Source organism: Capricornis sumatraensis, chromosome 16 (assembly GCF_032405125.1).
Source record: "Capricornis sumatraensis isolate serow.1 chromosome 16, serow.2, whole genome shotgun sequence".
NCBI lineage: Eukaryota > Metazoa > Chordata > Mammalia > Artiodactyla > Bovidae > Capricornis > Capricornis sumatraensis.
This window is the reverse complement of record NC_091084.1, coordinates 43949164-43972606: the sequence shown is the minus strand read 5'-3', so window position 1 is coordinate 43972606 and position 23443 is coordinate 43949164. Positions and strand designations below refer to the sequence as shown.

At 45.1% G+C, this 23443-nt stretch overlaps 1 protein-coding gene across 3 annotated transcripts in view; it reads right to left on the bottom strand.

Annotated features, from left to right (window-relative positions):
• IRAG1 (inositol 1,4,5-triphosphate receptor associated 1) overlaps positions 1–23443 on the bottom strand; it is a 118761-nt gene that overhangs the window by 6404 nt on the left and 88914 nt on the right. For all 3 annotated transcript variants that reach the window (XM_068988168.1, XM_068988170.1, XM_068988169.1), the window contains 6 exons: positions 21561–21702; positions 14990–15039; positions 13850–13957; positions 12447–12511; positions 4458–4577; positions 2991–3125 (listed from right to left, as the gene is read on the bottom strand). In XM_068988168.1, the coding sequence (XP_068844269.1) occupies positions 2991–3125; positions 4458–4577; positions 12447–12511; positions 13850–13957; positions 14990–15039; positions 21561–21702 (620 nt within the window). The remainder of the gene's footprint in view (positions 1–2990; positions 3126–4457; positions 4578–12446; positions 12512–13849; positions 13958–14989; positions 15040–21560; positions 21703–23443) is intronic.

The window sequence follows — 23443 nt, the reverse complement described above, 5'->3', positions numbered from 1 at the left end:
AATTTTAAAAAATCAGCCTTAAATCCCTGCTAAGGCCTGGGGCCCACTCACAATAAGACCAGCAAGTTAATACCTTTCCTACCCTTAATCTCCATCCCCTTTCCCAGCCCTGGAGAGGTCAGGTGCTGCATTAACTAAGCTCAGTGGAGGGCATGAGTGACAGAGAGCAAGAAGTCAACTCTGTCCCCACTATCGGCTTCCTTTCTGAGGCAGAGCCAAGCTGATTGGAGGCAGGAAGGGACGGGTAGAAGGCTGAACTTTTTAAGTTCGGGATTTTGACTATTTCAGGGATCTAGCCATTTACACGGAGAAGGCACTAGCAACCCACTCCAGTACTCTTGCCTGGAAACTCCCATGGACAAGCCTGGTGGGCTGCAGTCCGTGGGGTTGCTAAGAGTCGGACACGATTGAGTAACTTCCCTTTCACTTTAAACTTTCATGCATTGGAGAAGAAAATGGCAACCCACTCCAGTGTTCTTGTCTGGAGAATCCCAGGGATGGAGGAGCCTGATGGGCTGCCGTCTTTGGGATCACACAGAGTCGGACACGACTGAAGCGACTTAGCAGCAGCAGCAGCAGCAGCAGCCATTTACATGGCTGAAATGAGGTTATTCTTGGGACTTAAAGTTGACCAGAGGACTTCTATTTTCTGAGTTATTGGAAAAGTAGAGAAGTCTGCCTAATATCATCTTAACCCCATGGAGCAGTTCTGAAGAGATACTGGGAGCCAAGACAACAGTTTTCTGTCCCATCTTATGAGTCTCATTCATTCAGTGCATTACGTAAATGTCAGAAGACCTATGTTCTCTGTTTTAATATAGTTAAGATCTTGGGTTGATTCATCCAATAAGTTCATTGAAGCTGACCCTCCAGAAAGTAATATTGAGAACAGATTATATTATTATAATAGAGGAGAGATTCAGTGTTTGAGGTTGAATGTCTTCAATAAAGGGTTGGCTGCTGGGGTGATCCTAGTGTTTTTCAAATGCACTAAATAGGACATGGAACTTTTCACAACTTCAGACCTTGCTTGTTAGTGAGATGCCAAGATTTCGTGGTGGGAATTGTGCTTGAGTAGAGGTGCCTGCAGGCAACTGTGTGTGTTAGGGACTTGGGGATGAATGGATTGTCTGGCATTCAAGACAATGGCTCTTGGGATTGGTCTGGGTTGGGTGACAGGTGAGGAAGGGATCCTGTGACTGTGAGTGGGCAGTTTCTCTGATAGCAGTGTCAGTCGTTATGGAGAAGATGATGCCACACTGCTGAGCCTGAACAAGTGAAGCTGCACCATGTGCTAAGGACCCTTCTGAGGGTGTGCTGATGCCTGGTATCCATCCCCTGAGGTCCAGGCATGTTCTTAAGATCAGAAAGTGAGTCTGAGAGGGAGCAGGGATTGGGAGAGAGAACAAGGCCTTTCAGGATCAGCAGGACCGAGAGAACACTCTTGGACGATGGATGTGAAGGGCAACCGTTGCCATGCACTGCTGACCAAGAGCTGGACAGAGGGAGAGCTGGGCACAGCCTCTCTTCTGCTGGGATTCCACGAATTAGGAGGGAGCTGCCAATGGCCCAAGATCAAACCAGCTAGATAAGGATTCTAGCCCTGTACTTTGTAAACCAGTTTGTTTATATTCCACGTACTCTCTGTGTTCTGTTCCTTTTGTTCTTTGCTGGTGTTTGGAAGGGTTAGAAGTCCCAGCCTGCCTTTTTTTTGAAGGGAGCCAAAGAAAGGGCTGTTGTCAGGCCTGGGCTTGACTGCATTAAAGGAGAGGAGATAGAGTGGTGGCCCACAAAATGAGAGCAGAGGACCCCCAGGAGAGCCAGAAGACCGAGAAAGACAGGACCCAGTCGCTCAGGGCAGGGACTGTGCTTTGATTGTGAACACTGGGCTTCTCTCCCTAGAAGAGGTAGTGCATCCTAGCACACGTTTGTTTCCAACTGTGAAACACTTTCTCTTCCCATGAACACTGGAGTTGACTCATGCAGGCTAACACCTCTTACTCTGGTTGAATCTGCCAACTGGGCTCTGCTGCTTGTTCTTATGTGCTTTGAAGCATATCCATCTCACTTCGAATCTGCATTTTATTACATGATTCATTGCATGCATATGGTTTCCAGAGTCTGCTAGCAATGAGGCATAGACAACATACCCCATCACCAATGAAGCAGCTGATTAGATTAATTGATCATTTTTGACTAAAGTCATTCTGGACTAAAGGTAGCCTGGGAGTCTAAAAGCAGTGATTTTGGTGAAGTGTTCCAAGTTAGCTGTAACTACATTTTAAAAATCCAAAACTCAAGACTTCTAGTTTAAATGTGCTAATAGAGATAATAGGGCCGGATATACAAAATTTGGGGCCCTCTGTTAAAATCCAGGATGTCAATTTGTCACTAGGTCCATAGGGCACAGGTAGGGCAAAATGCTGGGTCTATAGTACCTTTATCTGCATGTTACATAGGTTTTTCAGGATTTTGTGGGAAATGCACTTAAAATATAAAGTATATTTAAAAAGAAAAATCTGAGTATTTCCGATCCAAAGTAAAAACAATGTCCAGATGACCAAATTTGATTGGTCACCATGGAAGGAACCTTTTGGAGACTCATGTTTGCCACAAAGTTGAGTTGTCCCCTATCTCCACGTGTTCTCTCCACCCCCATCCTCCTCTAGGGCTTCAGGCCAACTCCCTTGACCTTGGATCTCTCATGGGGATGGCTGGGCAGTGAGTTAACTATGGTCCCTTGTATTTTCCCAGCTCTTAGGAACTCCTGACCCCACCCTTGGCCATCACTGACCCCTAAACCCTTGCAAACACCCCCTTGTTAACTTTGGACTCTTGGGGATTCCCTCTGCCTCCTCCTCCGACATGAGTTCCCTCTTGGTTTCTGTTGGCTGCTCACTTGGGCCCTGGACGCCTTGGACTGGCCCCTCCAGGGATGCTGTGCGGTGAAAGAGACTGAGGCCCATGTTAGCAACTGTGAGGGCTACAACCTGCTTCTCCGCTCCTTCTCCTCTTCCTCAGTTTCTGCCCCCTCTTCCGGCTCCTCCGGGCTCTCGCTCTTCTGTTCTTCCTCCTCCTCCTTCAGGTCTTGAAGCTCCTTGGTTTTCTTTAGACCTTCCTGGTATCTGGAAGGCAACAATGAACAACTGAGTCTGGAAAGGCCAGGAGATGCAGAGCATCCTTCCCCGAGTTGCTCGAGGAGGGGCTCTGAGCACTTGCCGGGATTCTGCACTCACTTCCTGTGGCTCCACACAATAGGGAAAAGCCACCACATCCCACGGCGGCTCATATCAGGACGATTTCCCTTCACCCCCAGTCATCCTTCCTGTTTATGTGAAAGTGTGACAAAACAGATGGGGAAAAAAATGTGGGTGCAGTCTCCTGGCTAGATTCTTCTCCAACAAACCTTTTGGGAGGGCCAAGGACCATGTCTGCTCTCTGTGTGGCCTTGGAGCCTCGGCCACTCCCCTGTGAGAAGGAGGGGCTGGCACCCATTGCACAGGTGATGGAACATTTTGAGAAAGTGACAAGAGTATAGCTTGGCCTAGGGAAGGTGGGGCTCATACATAGGCTTGTTGGGAAGCTTTGCGGAAGTGAAACGCACACAAGTTCTCTGTAAATTGTCACAAAGCCAATGGAAGCATTCACTCCCCTCCATTCTAAGTACAGAGGACAGGTATGGGTGAAAAGACAGGCTTTTCGAGAGAAATCTTCTGACTTCCTTCTCCCAGGATTGATATTACCCTGAGCATACTTTTTGCTTGTCTAACAACTGAGTGTTTAAGGCCAGCACAGTTGGGCTGGGGCAAACCCCACTGTGGTTGTAGGTACCACCACACCAAAGCCCACAGGTTCCATGTCACAGAGAGGCTGCAGCTCCCTCAGGGGCTACAGGGCAAGAAGCCCAGGATGCAGTGCCTGGTCAGAGGTAATTCTTTACCTGGCTGGGCGGGGGCCCTGCTCAGTATTCTGCCCCATCAGTGACTGACAACAGGCCAAAGGTGCTACGGAAGCTCAACTGGAGAAGGGAGTGGCTAGAAGTTGAGGGGACTCCTGCGGCAAGAAGAAGGGATGACTGAGGCAGTTCTGGGAAGTGGGGTTGCAGCTGCTCCACGACACTGCTGGCAGCGGCGTGACTGCTCTGGGCATGTGTCAGGAAGCCTCAGGCACCACCAAGAGGAACCCACCCAGGGCCTTTGACTTCCAGATCATTCTGGTGGCTTTATGCCTAAAAAGAGGGCAGTCTGGTTATTATCTAACCACACCCTCTTGCCCCATTTCCTCCTGTCTTTCCTGTGGAACAGTACTGCTCTTTCCTATGTAATTCCTTACTCAGGCAAGGAGGTCCTGGGGCCATGAGTTGCTTCCCTAAATCCTTTAAGAAACAGGAAAGGTCTGTGGGAAGGTATCTTGTGAGACATGCCAGGTGACCTCAGGGCTGCTGACAGCTGACTCACCCCTTGTTGTAAGCTTCTTCCTCCATCCTGGCCTTAGCCTCCTGGCTGATCCCCTCCAGGCAGCTTGGAGTCAGCACAGAAGCAGAGGCTTCACAATCTGGGTCCCCATTTGTCTTTCCACTAGTGAGAAGGCAAGTACAGGACATCCTTTCAGGGACAGATAGGGCATCTGAAAACCAAACCATGTCTTTGGCCTGTTCCTGCACAGAAGTGAGGAAGCTCATTCTGGTTGAATCTATTTCAATCTTTCTATCTTGAGATAAGATTCTTTTTTTTTTAAAGGCTCTGGTCCATGAATCCTCCCTAGACGACCCCCAAACATCCAGTACTGTACCAGCTCCCCTTTTCCCTCCTGCTCTCAAACCCACTTTCATTCTTATTCCAGGAGATGCTGTGAGTAGACAGACAGCTATTGGGAGCTCCAGGGCACTAAGAGGAAGAAGATGGGGGTGGACCAAATGTTCAGAGTCATCCCATCCCTGTGGTCCATCTTCTGCTTCATTCATTTAAATATCTACCCAGGATTAAGTCACAGGCACCTTGTAATGTGCTGGGGAGACATTAGGAAACAAAAGAAAAAGTCTTAGCCAACATGGAGCACAGCAAGAGAAAATGCCCAAAAAAGTTAAGAAAAAATATTAATTACAAATTGTGATGACTTTTATGAGAGAAATAAACTCTGTGCAATGACAGAAAATAACAAGGGAAGAATCTGCTTAGATTGAATGGCTACAAAAGACCTCTTGGAAATGGAATAACAGACCTGAAAGATGAGAAGCCAGCCACATCTATGGCAGAGGGAAGATCATCCAAGGTAGAGGATTCAGATGTGTGAAGACCTTGAGACACAAAAGATGTGAAGTTTGAGGGACTGAAGAGAGGCAATGAAGTAAGAGTTAACTTCTGGATAAGATGTATTTTCGATGCCTGCGAGGTATCTAGCTGGAGATGCCAAGTTGGCAGTTGCATGTACTGTAGTGCATAAGAGGAGAACTCTAGACTGGAGACATTCAGGAGGAAGCTGGGGTTTAATCCCAGAGGAGTGGGAAAGAATGTCTGGGGACAAGTGTGAGGAAAGATGAGAAGATGACCCAGGACCGAGCCGCGTGCATGTCCGCCCTCAGCTCAGGTGGAGAAGGAGGAGCCTGCGGAGGAGCTGAGAAGTAGCAGGCAGAGAGGTGAGAGGAGAATCCGGAGAGTGAGGAGTCCTGGGAGCTGAGAAAATGTAAGCAGCTCTTTGTGGGAAACCTCCTTCAGAAGGAAGCCCCTTTCCTTGCCACTTTAGCAAAGCTATATTGAAACTGACCATTCATTCATTCATTCATGCCATACAGCATATAGGATCTTAGTTCCTTGACCAGGAATCAACCTACTTCACTCCACCACACCCCACCCCATCCCACCCTGTGTTGGAAGCTCAGAGTCTTAACTACTGGTCTGCCAAGAAAGTCCCTGTAACTAATTTTTAAACCAGGCACCACCGTGCTCTACTTATCTCTGGCGCAAGCACAACTTGCCTAACTTTCTGGTTCCTCCTATAGATCAAAAAGGTAGAAATGAAGAATAAGTTAACAGATGACCAGATCTATTCTCTAGCTCCCCATTCAGTCATCTCCCAAACAAACCATGTGACCAAACTGTGTGAACAATATAACATCTAGAGTCAATGATACTACACGCAGTGGGGGGACACTGACCACTCTGACCCGCATCCCATTGATTAACTGAGATGACTTCCCTCCTTCTGCTTAAAGGTTTCCTGGCCATGCAGGATCTTTGGAGGTGGTTTTGGGGGACAGTGAGTCCACCATCTTCACAGACTACTGGCATTCCAACGAAAGGAATTTTCCTTTCTACCACTTTATTGATTTTATAAGCAGCGAGCAACAGGACCCTCTTCCCCTGCCCGCCCCGAACATGGAAAGCGTGTCAAGGAGGGAGCATTGTCTCACATACGCACAAACTTCTGAGAATCTGACTCAGATGTGTATTGGAAAAGTGACTCTTGGACTGGATACCATGGAGGTCAAGAAGAGCTCTGGTGACACTGCCGGAGCCAAAGACAGATTGGAAAGGGCTGAGTGAAGACTGGGAGGTGAGAAAGGTGAAGACGTAGACACAGGAAACTGACAAGGACAGGGAGTGGGGGGACTGTGCAGCTGAAGCTGTGGGTCAAAGGACAGAAGCACACGTGAATGTGCATAGAATGGTTCAGTAGCGGGGATGAGAGGAAAGGGAGGACCGAAGAAATACACCCTTTGAAAAGGAAAGTAGGGGCAGACCTTAGAAAGGTAGAGAAACTTCTCCTTAGTCATAACAAAGGCGGAAAGGCGATGGAGATGGGGGGCTGGGAATCTGGCAAAGGAAGATGAGAGGAATCTTCTCATCCAAGAGCTTAAATTTTCTTTATAAAATGGAAAAACAAGGTCATCTACTAAAAGTGAGAAGTAGGGAGGCTAGGCCATCTTGAGGAGGGAAGAGAAGGCGTACGCATCGTGAGGTGGAGGTAAGGGGGACAAACGTGCTAGATTAAAGCAGGATAGCTGATGGTGCCAGGAGTCCACTTGAGGTATGAAATCACGAGTTGAAAGGAAATATCCTGATGGCCGTGCCTTCTCTATGTATCCTGCAGCTCACCTAGGGGCCTGGAATTCCAATGAGAGTCTTGTCATGGAGGAGACCACAAACAAGGCAGACCAATGACTAGAGCTTTGCAGCCAGGACTCTGAAGCTCACAGCAGCTACCCACCCTGACCACCTCATAAGTGAGTCTCCTCATTCTCAGCATCAGTTTCCTTCAGGCCTTGTAAAATTTATATTTCATCAGGTTGGAAACCAAAACCCATTGTGAACAAGAAAGAACACTCTAAAAATATCAGCTATTCATAACATTTCTCCTTTTTAAAATCACATTATCCCCTCCCTTCTATGTGACCTCTGCCGAACGTACAATTTTCTTATTTTTCCAAATGATTAGAAAAAGAGCAGAAAAACAGAGCGACAGCCAAGGGCAGGGAAAGCCATTCTTGTACAAAATGTGGTGGTGGTGTAGTCACTAAGTTGTGTCCGACTCTTGCGACCCCATGGACTGTAGCCCACCAGGCTCCTCTGTCCATGGAATTCTTCAGGCAAGAATACTGGAGTGGGTTGCCATTTCCCTCTCCAGGGGATCTTCCCAACCCAGGAATTGAACCCAGGTCTCTGCATTGCAGGCAGATTCTTTACTGACTGAGCTATGGGAAGCCTTTACAAAATATGGCAGGGTGTAAAATGTTTGCAGTTATTTTCTGACCCCTAGACTGAGCCTGTGTGTGTGTTAGTTGCTCATTCGTGTCTGACTCTTTGCAACCCCACGGACTGTCGCCCACCAGGCTCCTCTGTCCATAGAATTCTCCAAGCAAGAATACTGGAGTGGGCAGCCATTTGTTTCTCCAGGGGTTCTTCTCAACTCAGAGATTGAACCCAGGTTTCTTTCACTGCAGACAGATTTTTTACCATCTGAGCCACCAGGGAAGCCCCTAGACTGAGCTTATAGTTCCTAAAATATCTTCTCCAACTATCTGGAATCTTCTCCCCATGCACTTCAAAGGCTTTGTTCAAATATATTTTCCTTTGTGGAACTCTTGCTAATGTTTTCCTCTCTCATACCCTCTGGTTAAAGTTGATCTCTCCCTTTATACTCTCAGGAAACCTCTTTTACAGCATAACTCAGAGCCATGGCACTTTATACACATGCTCTTCCTTCTGTATGACTGTGATTGCAGAGAAAGGCTGTGTTTCAGTTTGAATGATGCTTAGCACATGGGAAGTGCCTTTAAGTGTTTGCTGAGCTGTATTGCCTTCGCTGTGGCTCATCCCCTACCGGTTAATCTTACAAAATGGGCAGGTCCTCTATGTAAATGACTCTTTCCTGAGAACTCAGTGTTTGGACTGAGCTGAAGGAACCCCTATGCATGGTTGTAAACTTGGAGCTGAGCACAGCCAGTGCCCACCTTGAGATTTCTGGGCCAGACACTCATGGATCTTGGCATCTGTTCCCAGTTCATAATCTTGTGTGCTTTCTTCCTGAGATGACTGATTAGAATGAGGCTCATTGTTCTCTCACGTCCACTGGGTCAAAAATGTTTGTCATTGTGCTTAGCTCAGTAATGTGAAGAGATATTTAGTCAAAATGTGTTGTTTGACCTGCAGATACATTAGATTCTATTTTTCCCACGTGGTCAACAGTATTTGAAAGCGACTCCAGTGCTTTCCCATGGACAGATCTTACCTTCTCGGACTCAGCTATGTCTGAAAGCCACCCCCATTACCAAGGTTCCCTCAGATAAGTCCAGCCTGGGGGACCTTGGCTACAAGAACTCCCTTAGTCTCGGTTACTCAGTCCCAGGTTCCTGGAGTTTACTAATAGGTTGCTTGAGGGCTAATCCATTCCAGAATACTACCAGCAAAGGGGAACTGTTTCACTACATATATTTAATGTCATATAAAACCTTTAAGCAATTATCCTGACTGCTTCAAAAATGTAGAAAATGGTTATTTTACAGATTAAAGAGGAAATTTCTCTGTGCTATAGCAATATAATGGCCCCTTTTATGAAACCAGCCCTGTGCACCATCCGCATTTATGATGGTGCTGATCCTTCAGTGAATGGCTCTGTGTGCACCTTGTACCCCCATCCACTCCACCCTCCACTCCACGCCCAGTCACCAAGTTCTTTCACAATAGCTCACAGGAGCTTTTTCAAAAATAGCTCTTAAATCCACTCTCTTCTTTCGTGTCACACTGAATGTCTTCCCTTTTTTCCAGCTGGAGTGTCTATTAAGAGGTTAAGCGCATGAGATTTATTATCTACTAGCTGTGTATCCTCAGGCATGTGATGGTTTCTCTGAGTTTCAGTGTCCCCATCTATAAGACAAAAATATTCATAGTATACCTTCCTCATGGTATTATTATAAGGATTAAAGGAGATCATTAATGCAAAGCAATTAGAACAGAACTTGGCATGAAGTAAGCATGCAGTAAATAATAAGAGTAATTCTCATTATCTTCAATATCATTCCTTGATTACTCCATACTTTATTGCCTTGGTGCCTGGAATGTTATTAACCTCCTAGTTACCTGGTTAACTATTATAACCTTCAGGTTTCACTTTTAACATAAATTGCTAGAGGAAATGTTTTCTAAGCAACCCCAATCACCAAAACTGGGTGATGTGCTCATTTTCTTGTGTGTTGTTTGCTTATAACCTGTTCTTCATTCTGATATCACTCATCACACTATATTACAATAGGCTGTTTTCCATCTGTCTTTCCCATTATACTGTGAGCTCTTTGAGTGCATTCCAGGTGCCTGGGTCTTGGTCATTAATTGGTGAAGAAATGAAAGACTATGAATAAATAGCTTTTTCAAGTTAAACTGAAACTGTTTCAAGTTAAAATGAAACTGTTCTTGAGCCTTCTTCTATTTTAATCTTTAATACTAATTTTAAATATTACTCTATTTTTCTCTAAGTCTACAGGTTCCTAGACCCTTGTTGAGTGAAGAACAGGTTTCTATGAAGTCATCTGGAAGAACAAGGCTCAGAATTCTTTCAAGTTATTATCGGGAGTGCAGTCTGTGATCAGGTATTTGCTTGTGAACTATCCACAGGCTATGATCTTCTCATCATCTTTCTTGTGCTTAGCCAACTCCCTTCCTGCTCAATCACTGTATGCTTAGGGAAATGTGAGATCATTTAAACACAACAATCTAGGTAGTAATACATATGAACTGATAATGCATTGTTTCTCTTTAACAGTATGGAAAAGGCAGTTATAAACAACTATGTTTCTGTTAGAATGGAAATTAAGAATTCATTTTCACTCACAGATTGTCTCATTGCCGATCTCTTGGCAATCTATCAGATATTTCCAGTTCCATAAATTTAGATCAAAATTACTTTGCATCTTTTAGAAATCCAGAATGGAGAGTTGTTGTTAATCTGAATCCCTCCTCCTTTGAATAGACCCTCCCCTTTTTGCAGTCATCTTCATAGACTGAGTGTATTCCCAACAGGCAAGTCAACCACAGCATGGGTAATGTATCACAGTGGTCTTTTTGAATAGCCCATAAGAATGAGCAGCACGCAGTTGCTTCTTTAGGGTTTCTTGCTCGACGAGGTTCAGTCCTCACTCTGTCTGGGTCTCTCTTGGTTCTATACCCTTGGAGTGGTGCTGCCACCATTGATCCTCATTCGTTGCCGCTCCTGATTCAGGGCTGCTGCCTACTGTCCCAGTTTTGTACCTCACTTTCTCCTACTTAAGGATAGTTTAGATCCTTGATGATCTCTGCTGCCTCAGATGGAAGCTGTCAGCTGGCCTGAGCATTCGTTCTACAGAGTACAGGCCCTGCCGCGTCCTGAAAGTCTGCGGGGGAGAAAGGGGATATAGATCTTCTGCCCTGACTGGCTCTACAGGCTGAGGGTTGAGAATGGAGCCTTGTTAGGGCCCTCTTGGAAAAGGGGTTGGTGTGTCCTAAGGTGGGACCTGGGGGGAGAATTTTAGCATGCTTCTCACTCAGGGCAACAGATGACCGTTTCTGGAGAGATTCAGAGACCATGGCCTGGACACTATGACTCTAGGGACTTGGCAAGATTCTGTAGGCTCCATTAGCTCCACATGGTTGTGAGTCTATCGCCCCTTTACAATGTCCCCAAAGTGATCAAAAAAACAAGGAAACAAACAAAACACCCTACTCAACATGAAAGATCTCTAAGCTTTCTCTGGGTAAGGTGGAAAGGTGAAGAATTGCCCAGCTAACTTCAAGATTAATGGGCAGAGAATGAATCACTGAGTGATAGGTTGGTGGTTGCATATACTGAGAAGTGAGGAAAACAGGCTGAGTCTGGGGTGAGGAGCTGGGAACTTGCCTGTACTAAAAAAAGGCACACGACACAGACCTTCCTTGCCAGGTCAAACAAAACTATTCTAACAGCAATGAAAAATGAAGTACTAAAGCTGTCTCAAGGCAAGGAAGAAGGAAGAATAGAGGTGTATGTTCTACCAAATGAAGAAAGACACAGGGGAAAGTTCTGAGAGGTGGCAGCTGTGATCCAGATGTTTCCAGCAAGTAAATGAAAGAACTGGAAAAGCAAGTTATAAACTTCTCTGAGTATGTAGAAATAACCTGCCTTGCTTCAGCTAAGGATGAAAAGAACTGCAAATAGCATAGATGCCTAGAAAAGTTACATGTAGCAGAAACTGTTTGTTGCCAACCCATTATTCATTCTTCCTCCTGTTTCCTAACAGCAATGTGATTTATGCCTGGGAATTTACTCTTCTTCATGGATCTATTTGCTCCATGGGAAGCTGATCTTCTCTTCCCATCTCCAGGGTATAGTTTAAAGCTATGATGACAGTCTCATTGTCAATCACATTGCCTCTGATTGGTTTAGAAAGGGACCATGCTCCAAATCTGCTAACAAGATAAAAAGGAAGACTGAAAGACTGGTCCCTAAGAAACAAGCATGGGACAAGATGGTCCCTTTCTTCCTCAAGATGTTGTCATGTCTGGATGAAACACCTGGCATTAGCCATTTGTCACAAATCTGCTGATGAAGTCAACATGCAAAGTGGGGAGAGACAAGGAAACTATAGAGGCTGAGCTGGGGCCCTGCCATACCAGGAAAAGCCTCACCTACTATTTAAACACCTTTGATTTGGGGCTTTCTTGTACCTGTAGCTCAAAGGATCCTAATGAGTAAAGAAGGCTTCTGTCCCCTCTGGGCTCTTCTAGGATTGAGGCACACTTGCACTCATCTACAGCATCTTCCTTGTCCAGAAATTTTGCAAACTGGGTCTGAAATCTTTGTGGGTCTCAGAGTACCATTCATTTCCCCCTAGAACTTAATTTGCCTCCCACTGCATTTTATGAGTGAGGATGGGAGGAAAGTGAGCTGGAGAACTTTTCCTCCGAGATCCCCAAAGTTAAGAAGAAAATGGACATACTTACTTTTCCAAAAGTGCAGGCAGTGCTGAGGAGACAGGTGGGTTGCCTTTTCCATTGGATGATTCTGACTGAATGGAAAACAGGAGATATTGAATTGAGGATGAGCTAGGAAGGGAGAAGCCAGGGCTGACCAGTCTCTGAATCCTGGGGTAGGGCTTAGGCACTGAATGTTCTAGAAGCATCCTGTGTGATTTTAATGGACAGCCCTGATTGCCAATCCCTTTGGTATAGTTTGTGAAATAGTCTCCGTTAAAACATACTAATTAGTACTCCTGAAGCTCCTTTTCAAAAAATTTTTTTTCAAATTGCTTTATTTTAGTGAGTGATTTGGGAGTTTACAGTGATCTCATGGATGATTGAAATGCTCAAGATAGGAAGAAGTGAAAGAAGTTTTAGAGTTATTTCTACCTATTAGTGCAGTAAAGCTTTTTACTGCTTATACAGTCAGATGGGCTCTTTGTAGAATAGTGCTGATCATGAACAGGGCATAGAGAAACAACTGGAGAAATAATTAAAGAGTTTTAAGCAGGATTAACCAGATTCACAAAGTTCTGGGAACAGTTTATAGGAGCTGTTTATAGGAACAGTCTTTGTTTTAAAAAAATTGAAATGAATTTTTTTCTAATTATAAGTAATACAGCTTTACTATAGAAATATAAAAAGGGATCAAAAAATTAAAATTACCTGGGTTTTTACCACTGCCTGGAAATAACTATTGTTAGTAGTTCCATATATATTATTTCAGCATATTCTATGTCTACACATAGATATTCTATGTCTACACTTTTTTAAAACTAAAAAACAGAGTTACACTGTAAATACTGGGGTTTTGCTTTTTGTTTGTAATAAATTATGGACTTTCTTCATGCCAATAAATAAAAATTTACATTTTAATCATTATATTTAGCAACTGCACAGAAACTCCTTATTGGGCTATTCATAATTTACTTAAATAGATCTCTTATTAATGGAAATCCTGGTTATGTCCAGTCTTTCAATGTTGTAAACAATGCAGTAATGAATCAAGGCAGGGTAACATCAGGCTGAAGAACTCGGGCTCTGGAATCAGAGTACCTAGGGTTCAAAGCTCAGCTTACCACTTACTCCACACTGCAACTTTCAGCTGTTTAAACGCACTGTAGAGTGGAAGGTTCTGGTTTAAGCATGAAGAGATACACACTTTGTAAGGAACACTCTCTGAGTGGCCAGCACCTTGTTCAGGGATACTGTCTTCTTCTCTGGGCAGTGCAATACATGGGGCCTGGTCTATGCTGAGGTTTCTCAGCCTATAGCCTATTGCACAGAATCTGTGCTGTGAATTTCCCCACTTCTTTGAGGCTGCCCCATCCAGGTCACCCCCACAGTTGTGAGCCTGAGGCCTGGGAGGCAAGCATCATGATACTCACCAGGGCTGGTAAGGAGGGGATGGGGGATGAGCTGGCTGACTGGCCCGGCAGGTTCAGGATATTAAACTTGGGCACCACGGCAACGCTGACCCTCCGGCGGGGCATGTTCTGTGGGAAGAGAATGGATCCACCGTCACAGAGGAAGCACCTAAAGTTCAGGAAGGCCTGGGAAATGCCCACTAATTCCTAACGCTGTATTCATTGGCTATTCCGGCTTTAAGGTAACGACGGTGGAGGTTGGGGTGGAGAGAGTGGCCCAAATTAACAAATTTCTTTATTAGTGAGGAGTGATGTCTCAACATCTTCTGATTTTTTTAAAGATTTTCATTTTGAATGTGAATCATTTCTAAAGTCTTCATTGAATTTGTTACAATATTGATTCAGTTTCATGATTTGGTTTTTTTGGCCATGAGGCATGTGGGTTCTTGGCTCCCTGAAAAGTGAAAGTGTTTCAGTCGTGTCTGACTCTTTGTGACCCCATGGACTAAATAGTCCATGGAATTCTCCAGGCCAGAATACTGGGATGAGTAGCCTTTCCCTTCTCCAGGGGATCTTCCCAACCCAGGGATCGAACTCAGGTCTCCTGCATTGCAGGTGGATTCTTTACCAGTTGAGCCACAAGGGAAGCCCAGGAACACTGGAGTGGGTAGCCTTTCCCTTTTCCAGGGGATCTTCCCAACCCAGGAATTGACCTGGGGTCTCCTGCATTGCAGGCAGATTCTTTACCAACTGAGCTATGAGGGAACCAGGGATCAAATCCACACCCTCTGCACTGGAAGGCGGTTTCCCAACCACTGGACTGCCAGGGAAGTCCCAATTCTGATTTTAATCAATCAGATCCTAAAGAAGTGGAACAAAAATGACCTGTAGTCATTGGACAGTGTATGAAACCTGACTAGCACAAGAGAACTATCTATGACAATAGCAAAGTGCGTGCATCATTTCATGTTCCTTAAAGAGGTGGTACAGTCTGGGAAGCCATGAGCGAGGGAAGGTTGCAGGGGGAGCTAGCAAGTGTGGGAAGCTGTGTGAGAGGCTCTGTCCAGAGGTTCTCTGGCACCTGTGGATCCGAGAATGAATGATTTCCTGGTTGACTGTAGACATTTCTGTCTCTCCCCAGTTTTCCTTGAATATGCATACCTTTCCCAGCGAGAGGGACATGGATCGCGCTGTGCGAGGGACTCCATCTTCTGCAGGAGGAGGAAACAGAAGAGAAGCCAGGTAAGTTTTCAGAGTAGGCTCCAGCAGGAAGAAGATCACAGAAACTGAGCCAAGGTATCGGACCAGAACTGACCCTCAAGGGATTCCCCAAGGGCCTAGGTGCCGAGGTCACTGACTTTGACACTTGACTCTTTGAGACAGTCACCTGCAGAGGGGGGTTTCTAGGGGACAGAACCTTCATCCTAACGCCTCTGGACACTATGAGAAGTCTCGGTCTGGCCCCTCTGGTCTCCACCGACTGCACCACCTCTGGATTACGCCCTGGTGAGTGTGTGAGGATTCCTCATAGCAATACCAGGGTTTATCAGATCATCTTGCTCATTTAAGGGGTGAACAGTCAAGGAAATTATGAGCAAGGAAGGTGTGGTGTCAATAAAAAATGGAAACTTGACAACAGCAATTTTAATATGTCATCTACAAAATAATTTTGAACAAAGGAAACCAGCATACTCAGATTTTCTTCTGCTTAGTACATATATTAAGTGATAAAATTTGTGTTAAATATTTAGCACCACACATGGATAATACCTAGATAGTATATTCAAAAGCAGAGACATTACTTTGCAGACTAAGGTCCGTCTAGTCAAGGCTATGGTTTTTCCTGTGGTCACGTATGGATGTGAGAGTTGGACTGTGAAGAAGGCTGAGCACTGAAGAATTGATGCTTTTGAACTGTGGTGCTGGAGAAGACTCTTGAGAGTCCCTTGGACTGCAAGGAGATCCAACCAGTCCATTCTGAAGGAGATCAACCCTGGGATTTCTTTGGAAGGAATGATGCTAAAGCTGAAACTCCAGTACTTTGGCCACCTTATGCGAAGAGTTGACTCATTGGAAAAGACTCTGATGCTGGGAGGGATTAGGGGCAGGAGGAGAAGGGGACAACCGAGGATGAGATGGCTGGACGGCATCACTGACTCGATGGACATGAGTCTGAGTGAACTCCAGGAGATGGTGATGAACAGGGAGGCCTGGCGTGCTGCGATTCGTGGGGTCGCAAAGAGTCGGACACGACTGAGCGACTGAACTGAACTGAACTGATGGATAATACTGCCACTAGAAAACACAAATATGTGTAGAGAAAGGTTTTCGACAGCTCAGTTCAGTTTGTTTCAGCTTGTATGGTTGTCTACTTCTCACATTCATGTATTTTAGGTGTGTCTCTTGAAAAGCACATAATTAAACACATTTTTCTTAATCTAATCTGAGGTTTTCTATTAACCAACAGTTCTAAGCTGTTTATATTTCTTGCAGTTGATATATTTCTACCACCTTATTTTGTATTTTCTAATTGTCTTGCTTCATAAATCAAATTTATTCTAACTGCCCTCTTCCCTAAAATTGATTTGGAATTTATATATTTTAGTTGTAATCTTTAGGGTGCCCCCTTAAATTTTCAACATTTAACTTTAGATTTAAATAAATCAAGATCTCTATTCTTCCTGAATTGTCCTTAAAACAATAACTGTGCCTTCAACTCTTATATTGTTTTTCAATATTTTCACTTCACTCTGGTTTTGTAATCTCAAGTTATTGTGACTGTTGTTCCACATAGTGGCTATTTGTTTAGATTTACTTCTGTTCAGTTCAGTTGCTCAGTCGTGTCCAACTCTCTGCAACCCCATGAATCGCAGCACGCCTTTGGTTACCATCTCTTCTTGCATTCAACCTTCTTTCGATCTCAATTTTATTTTTCCTTCTGTGCATTCTTCAGTCCTTCTTTTGGTAAGGGGCTGTGAGAGGTAAATTTTCTCAGTTTTTCTCATAAAGTGTCTTTCCATAGCCCTTATGCTTGCATGATACTTTAGTTCGTAGTATTATCTTTAGGTTAAGAGTTATTTTCTCTCAGCTCTTTCAATACTTGACTTCGTTGTCTCCCGGTACTGGTGGTGGTTGTGGGAACTGTCACTCCTTTGTGGATAATCTGTCTTCTCTCTCTGGTTACTTTTAAGATCTTCATTTTTCCCTTGGGGTTCTAAAGTTTCTCTTTGATGTGTTTTTCTTTCTTTTGCTTGGGATTCTCTGTACTTTCTAAATGCAATGATTCATGTCTTTCTTTAGTTCTGAAAAATTCTCTGTTCCTGGGAAATTCCTTTGAATATTTTCTCTCCTGATGTATATCCTAACAAGTGTATTTCAAATCTTTTCAAGTTTTATATCCCATGTCATATATAACATTTTTTCATATTTTAAATTAATGTATCCCTGTGAACCACACTGTGGGTGACTTCCTCAAATCTGCATTCTAGTTAACAAATTTTTTCCTCAACTATTCCTAATCTGATGTAAATGTTATACCAATCAGGATAAGCAAGGTTATGCTACAATAATAAACAACCACAAAGTCTCAGTGGCTTATAACAACCAAGATTAATTACTTGCTTTTGCTACATTGCTTATGAGTCAGCAACAGGCTCTGCTCTGCATTTCCTCTCAGGACTCAGGCTGATGGAGCTTCTACTATTCTGGAGCAGGGATGATTATCATGTCTGGTGGAAGGAGACACAGGGCAAATTGCAGACTAGTCTTAGGGATCTCAGATCAAATGTGATACACGTCCTTCCACTGACATTTAATGCCAAATCACGTTGCTCACCTAACTTCAAGGGGATGGAGAAGTGTGCCCAGGAGGAGATGTGAATACTGAGAAACAGCTTCAACTATAGGAACTACCAAGGAGTCCAACTACCAAAGAGTCGTGCACCCCTGAGCAACTGAACAGCTGAACTAAAAGGAACCACCGCTCCTAAACAACTGAGTTTTATTATCATGCCTCTATTCCTCATATCTAGGATTATATTTTTTATAATTGTATTCTTTATTTGCATATTTTTTTATTTGTTCTTTTATGCCTCTAATTTTATACACATCTTGAAAAAATAAGATTGCTTTATTATCTGCTGTGTTTAGGATACAGTCCTATTGTTTGGGTGTCTGATGATTCTTATTGATGGTAGACTGTTTTATTTTATAATTCTATATCGTCAACTCATCTCCTGTGAAGTTTTACTTAGAGGATTCTGTGTCTCCTGGGCACAGGGTGTGTCTCTCCAGAGTGGTTTATATTTATTTCCAATAGTGTTCCTAGTAACACCATTGTGATGTTCTTTTCAGAATCTCTGCATATTGCATCATCTCTTCTGTTATAGCATGTACTCTGTGGGTTTGCAGTTTTCCTATGAGGAAGGAGAAAGTTTTTTTTCTATCAGAGTCCAGGGCGAAGCAGATAAACTTCCTTGATTTGTTCCATTGTGACTTGGTGATTGTATCAAAGATGCAGTCCTTGAAAAGTCTTCACTTGCTATAGGAGGCTCAGAGTCAGCTCCCTGCCGTGGGGCCTCTGAGGCCTCATCTCAGATTGCGTGTGAGTGCAAAAGCCCAGAGTCCAGATAGCTGAGGCTGACTCTTATCCCCACGGAAGCTGCAGGGTCAGCTTGGTTTCAGTTCTCTTTTCTTTTCTTGTATCTGAGTATTTCCATTTCTTTTCTTGTGGATTCAGCTATTCCGTTAGGCTAATGTTTGATTCACTTTATCCAGCAGAAATTTCTAAGTATTTGTAGTCAAAGGATTTTCAAGTTTTCCAGTCAGCCAAAATAACAGTACCAGAAAATATTCTTTGTATATGAAGAGTTCATGCAATTAATGAAATACCAATCTCACAAGAGGGGCAAAGAATTAAAGAATTTACACAAGTAGAAATACAAAGGCCCAACAAACATTTAAAAATGGCTGTCAAGAAATACAAATTAAAACTATGAGAAGAGGTACAATATTGGTTCAAAGTCAAAAATATTTTTAAAAAGAAAAGAAAAAAAAAAGACAGGACTGTCCATGGTACGATAAATTGAGCATTACTGTTACCCATTAAATGGAAATATCAATGAGTTATCTGGAGATAATTTGCTTTAAGAGCCTTTTAAATATTCCTTTCCCCTGAGCCAGTATTTACACTTCTGGAAATCTGCCTTAATCCAAAATGCAGACAACTGTCATGTTTCACATTCAGAAAAAAGTAGATGTTATTTTTTTCTTTTGAATGTACATCACCTTTCTTGAAATCAGAGATATTTTTCTTGCCCTGTAGTTTTCAGAGTCTCAGGCACAGAGAAAGATTACATATGTAACAAAGAAGTCATATAAAAGCTTAAGGAACAACCGCCATCAGGGAATGGTCACGGTGCAGCTGATGGGCACATCTGGCCCCTCTGTACCAGCCCAAACTGAAATGTAGCTTGGAAAAACAGTGGAGTGGAACCAGATTGTGAAAACCACACATTCACCATTCAGCACTCAGCCACCAGCTCCTGTCTTAATGTAAGCACTTCCTTGTGTCCCCAGGCTGAACGTGGGACTCTGCCATGTGCGCCCCGCAAAGTCTGCTTCCTTCTGTCATGGCACCACTTACGCCATCCTGCCTCTCCACAGGTTGGGAGCTCCCCTGGGTCAGGCACAGGCTTCCCTTCACCTCTCTAGTCCAGTATCACAAGGCACACATCTGTGGTGCTCAGTTAATGTCTGTAGAACTAACGGCTGAGACTCATGGGCAGCTGTGCTCATTCCACAAATCGTGGGTAAGGTGGCACGCAAGAGGCCCTGCTCCTTGCAGAACAATAACGCAAGAGCCCGCGTGTTAGGATGTCTTTGGTGGCAGCTTCTCCAACTTCTAACTCTGACAGAGAGAGTTTTGTTAGAGGCCCAGATGCATGTGGGTCAGGAGCCTTGCTGCCAAGATCCAAAACAGACGGTCTGGAGTGAGTGTGCGCTGCCTTCGGACTCTGGGAAGTATCACTGATATTCCCCAGGAAACTTGTGAAACCTCCTGTTTATAAAGGTTTCTCCATCTGTTATACTTTCCCTCCTCCTGCTCTTGGTAATACGGATGTTTGCATTCCCTAGGGATTCCTGTCACTAAAAGGTCTGTTTTCTCCGGCTAACACCACCCTCATCAGCCAGAGCTCAAACCCTGGCAGCTCCCAAGGACAGATCCTGCCCCAAAGTACCATCCTCCTCCCCGTGGACTGCAGCAAAGCCTCCAAACGCATCTCTCCACTCCTCAACGTCCACTCCTAATACATCATCCACTCTGAAGGCAGAGCAATGTTCTAAAAATAAGATCTGACTGTGGCAGCTGGAGTGAACTCACGGGTGTCTCCTCACTGCCCGTGGGGCAGACGCCCAGATTGTTCTCAGGGCCTGGCGTGTGGCCCTGGCCTCACAAGTCTTACCTTCAGCCTGTCACTGTCACACTCCAACCCCGCAACCAAACAGAAGACGGTTTGTTTCAGAGTCTTCTCACCCCAACCTCCACATCTTTGCACATGCTGTTTCCTCCACCTGGGATGTATTTCCCCCTCTAGTCTGGAAAACTCCTATTTTTACTTTAAAACATAGCAACTCTCTTACTGCATAGCACAGGGAACTACATTCAAAATCCTGTGATAAACCATAGTGGAAAAGAAAATGAAAAGGAATGTGTATGCATATGTATGTAAACTGAGTCACTTTGCTGTACAGCAGTAATGAACACAACATTGTGTATTAACTGTACTTCAATAAAAGATAAAAAAACACACTGCAATTCAGTATCAAGTGAAATCAGCTGGCCCTCTCTCTGGTTCTATAGCAATCTCTCTAGAACTTAAAAAAAAAAGTCTTTCTTTAAAGCACTTGTCTTGCCCACAGTTCTGCTAGTTATCTTGGCAGTAACTCCTTTAGCCAGGCTCTCACTCCACCCCCACTGCCCAGACTCCCCCGCTCATCTGGACTCCTGTAATACCCGGCTCGTGGGTTTCCCTGTCTCTGTCTTTACCCCAGTGATGTAACTGTCACACTATTGCCAGAGGGAATCTTCTGAACTATATATGATGATGGCAATCCCCTGATTAAAATCTTCGGTTGGACCCCTAATGCTTTCCAGAATGAAAATGCAAATCCCTTAGCGTGTGCTGCCCAAAGTGGGGACCCCAAAGCACCAAGCTGTAAGGTCTGGGGTCTGTCTCATGTGAGGTGAAAGTCGCTCAATCGTGTCCAACTCTTTGCGACCCTGTGGACTAAACAGTCCATGGAATTCTCCAGGCCAGAATACTGGAGTGGATAGACTTTCCCTTCTCCAGGGGATCTTTCCAACTCAGGGATCAAACCCAGGTCTCCTGCATTGTAGCCAGGATTCTTTACCAGCTGAGCCACCAGCCAGTCTCATAAAGGAGGTTAAATTCTTGCAGCCTATGGGCTCTGCATCACTAGTCAGCTTCTCTGGTTATTTTTATTAGGAGTTGCTTGGGGGCCATTCATGCTTTCCAGTTCCAGGCGCCCGGGGCTCACGGGAGCAGTGGCTGCAAGGCCCCTGTGGGCAGCACTGGGTGGGGCAGCAAGTCTTGCTCACCCTGACATAGGCCCTGGGACTGCCCCATAGGTGTGATCCTAGCCTGGATCCATCAGGGACCCATAATTACAGGGCCAAGGTGGGGCAGTGGGCAGGAGTCCAGTTCCTTACCAGAGGGGCCACAGCTGCGGCTCGAATTTTGATTTGCAAGTTTTTTAAACTCCATGAGCTCTGCATGGTCCTTCTCATACGTCCTCTTTAGGTTCTCCACATACTGCATCATCACTTCTGTTGCTTTCGACATGCGTTTTTCCTGCAGGGACGGAGAGGAAAAGCTCATCAGCCCTGCTTGCTCTGAGCCAGGCTCTGGGCTGTGGGATTCGAAAGGTTACAGGGATATGACTTTACTCTCTAAGAGTTTGCTGTGTGGGGTGTGAGCTGAAACAGGGGCTCAGGCACCTGCCCTCGAGAACAAGAACAAGCCCAGCCATAAAGCCTCAGGAGATGAAAAAGGAACAGAGTCCTCCCTGCAGAGAATGGGTCGGGGAAGGCTTCACGAAACTGGCTGAAGTTGTGTAGGGCATGGGCAGCATCTGGGCACGTAGCTATGGACATGAGAGACAAAGAGCATTCAGCCAGGGAACTCTAAGAGCCCCGGTCTAGAGGCAGGACATTACCAGGCTTGTATCAAGGTGAGAATTCCCCCTCCAGACAGAATCCTTTGGAGAGTAAAGAGGATGCCTTCAGGAATCGTGGGCTTCCCTAGTGGCTCAGACAGTAAAGAATCTGCCTTTAATGCGGGAGACCCAGTTTCGATCCCTGGGTTGGGAAGATGCCCTGGAGAAGGAAATAGCAATCCACTCCAGTATTCTTGCCCGGAGAATTCCATGGACAGAGGAGCCTGGCGGGCTACAGTCCATGGGGTTGCAAAGAGTCAGACACAACTGAGTGACTTTCACTTACTTATCAGGAATTGTGCTGGGGCAATAGGCATATACCAGAACTGTCTGGAAAGCCAGGAACGCACAGGTCATCCTGCTCATGTAGGAATCAGCAAATGGTTGGGTTTGTTCACAAGATGGCAAGGTGAGTTAGAGCTGAACTGAGTGCTTTGGACTCATTCTGAAGGAAGAGGGGAGCCACTGACGGTCTTAACGGAGTGTCATAATCAGTTCACCAGCAGAGACTGCTCTGAAGGAAACAAGATGAGTGGCAGCTAGAGCAAGAAGGAAAATGAGGATGAGTGCCTGAGCCAGTCCAGTGGGGCCAGAGAGGACTCTGAGGACTGAGACAAGGAAGCCACTTGGAGAAGAGGGAAGGCTGGAGTGAGCAGCCCATGCACGGAGAAGCACGTCCGAAAGGACTGTGCAAAGTGAAGAGTCTTCTCTGCTGACACCTCTCCAGTCCCTCAGAGAGCCCATGACCTGCCAGTCTGTGGAGGGGCATGCTCAGTGACCAAACCCTGGACAAAGTTCCCGTAGCCCTGAGCCGAGACCAGTCACTTCCCTGAAGCTCTCCCTCTGTGCTGCTCCCAGCTGGAAGAGCTTTCTGGGTGCTGCCACCCAGGAAAGTTGGGTGACTTTTCCCTGGAAGAACACAGGTGGGACAGCTCTGTGGTTTGTTCTTCTTTCATTCTATGAGGGCCGACCAGGGCTGGGCCCCAGGAACACCCCTGTCATGCAATCCACGAGTCGGGACACGTGGTACACAGATCCATGGTAGCAGCAACAGTGACAACAACATCCAGGTGCTTTACAAGCGTCTCAGCAGCCTTGTATGGCAGATACTGCATTTTACAGTTGGAGCAGCTGGTGCACAGAAAGCTTGTTAACTGAACCAAGGTCACACAGTGAACCCTGGTACAATCAGAATGAAAACTCGGGCCATCTGACCCCACACCACCATGATGGGTTGGGGCAGTACCTTGTGTGCCTCAGGGCTTCAAAGTGGCTGCAAGGGAGCCACACTTGGGCTTGCATCCCAGGTTTGCCCATCACTAGTGCTATTCTGAGACTTCACATCTTTATTGAGGAATATCTTTCCAAGGTTACTGG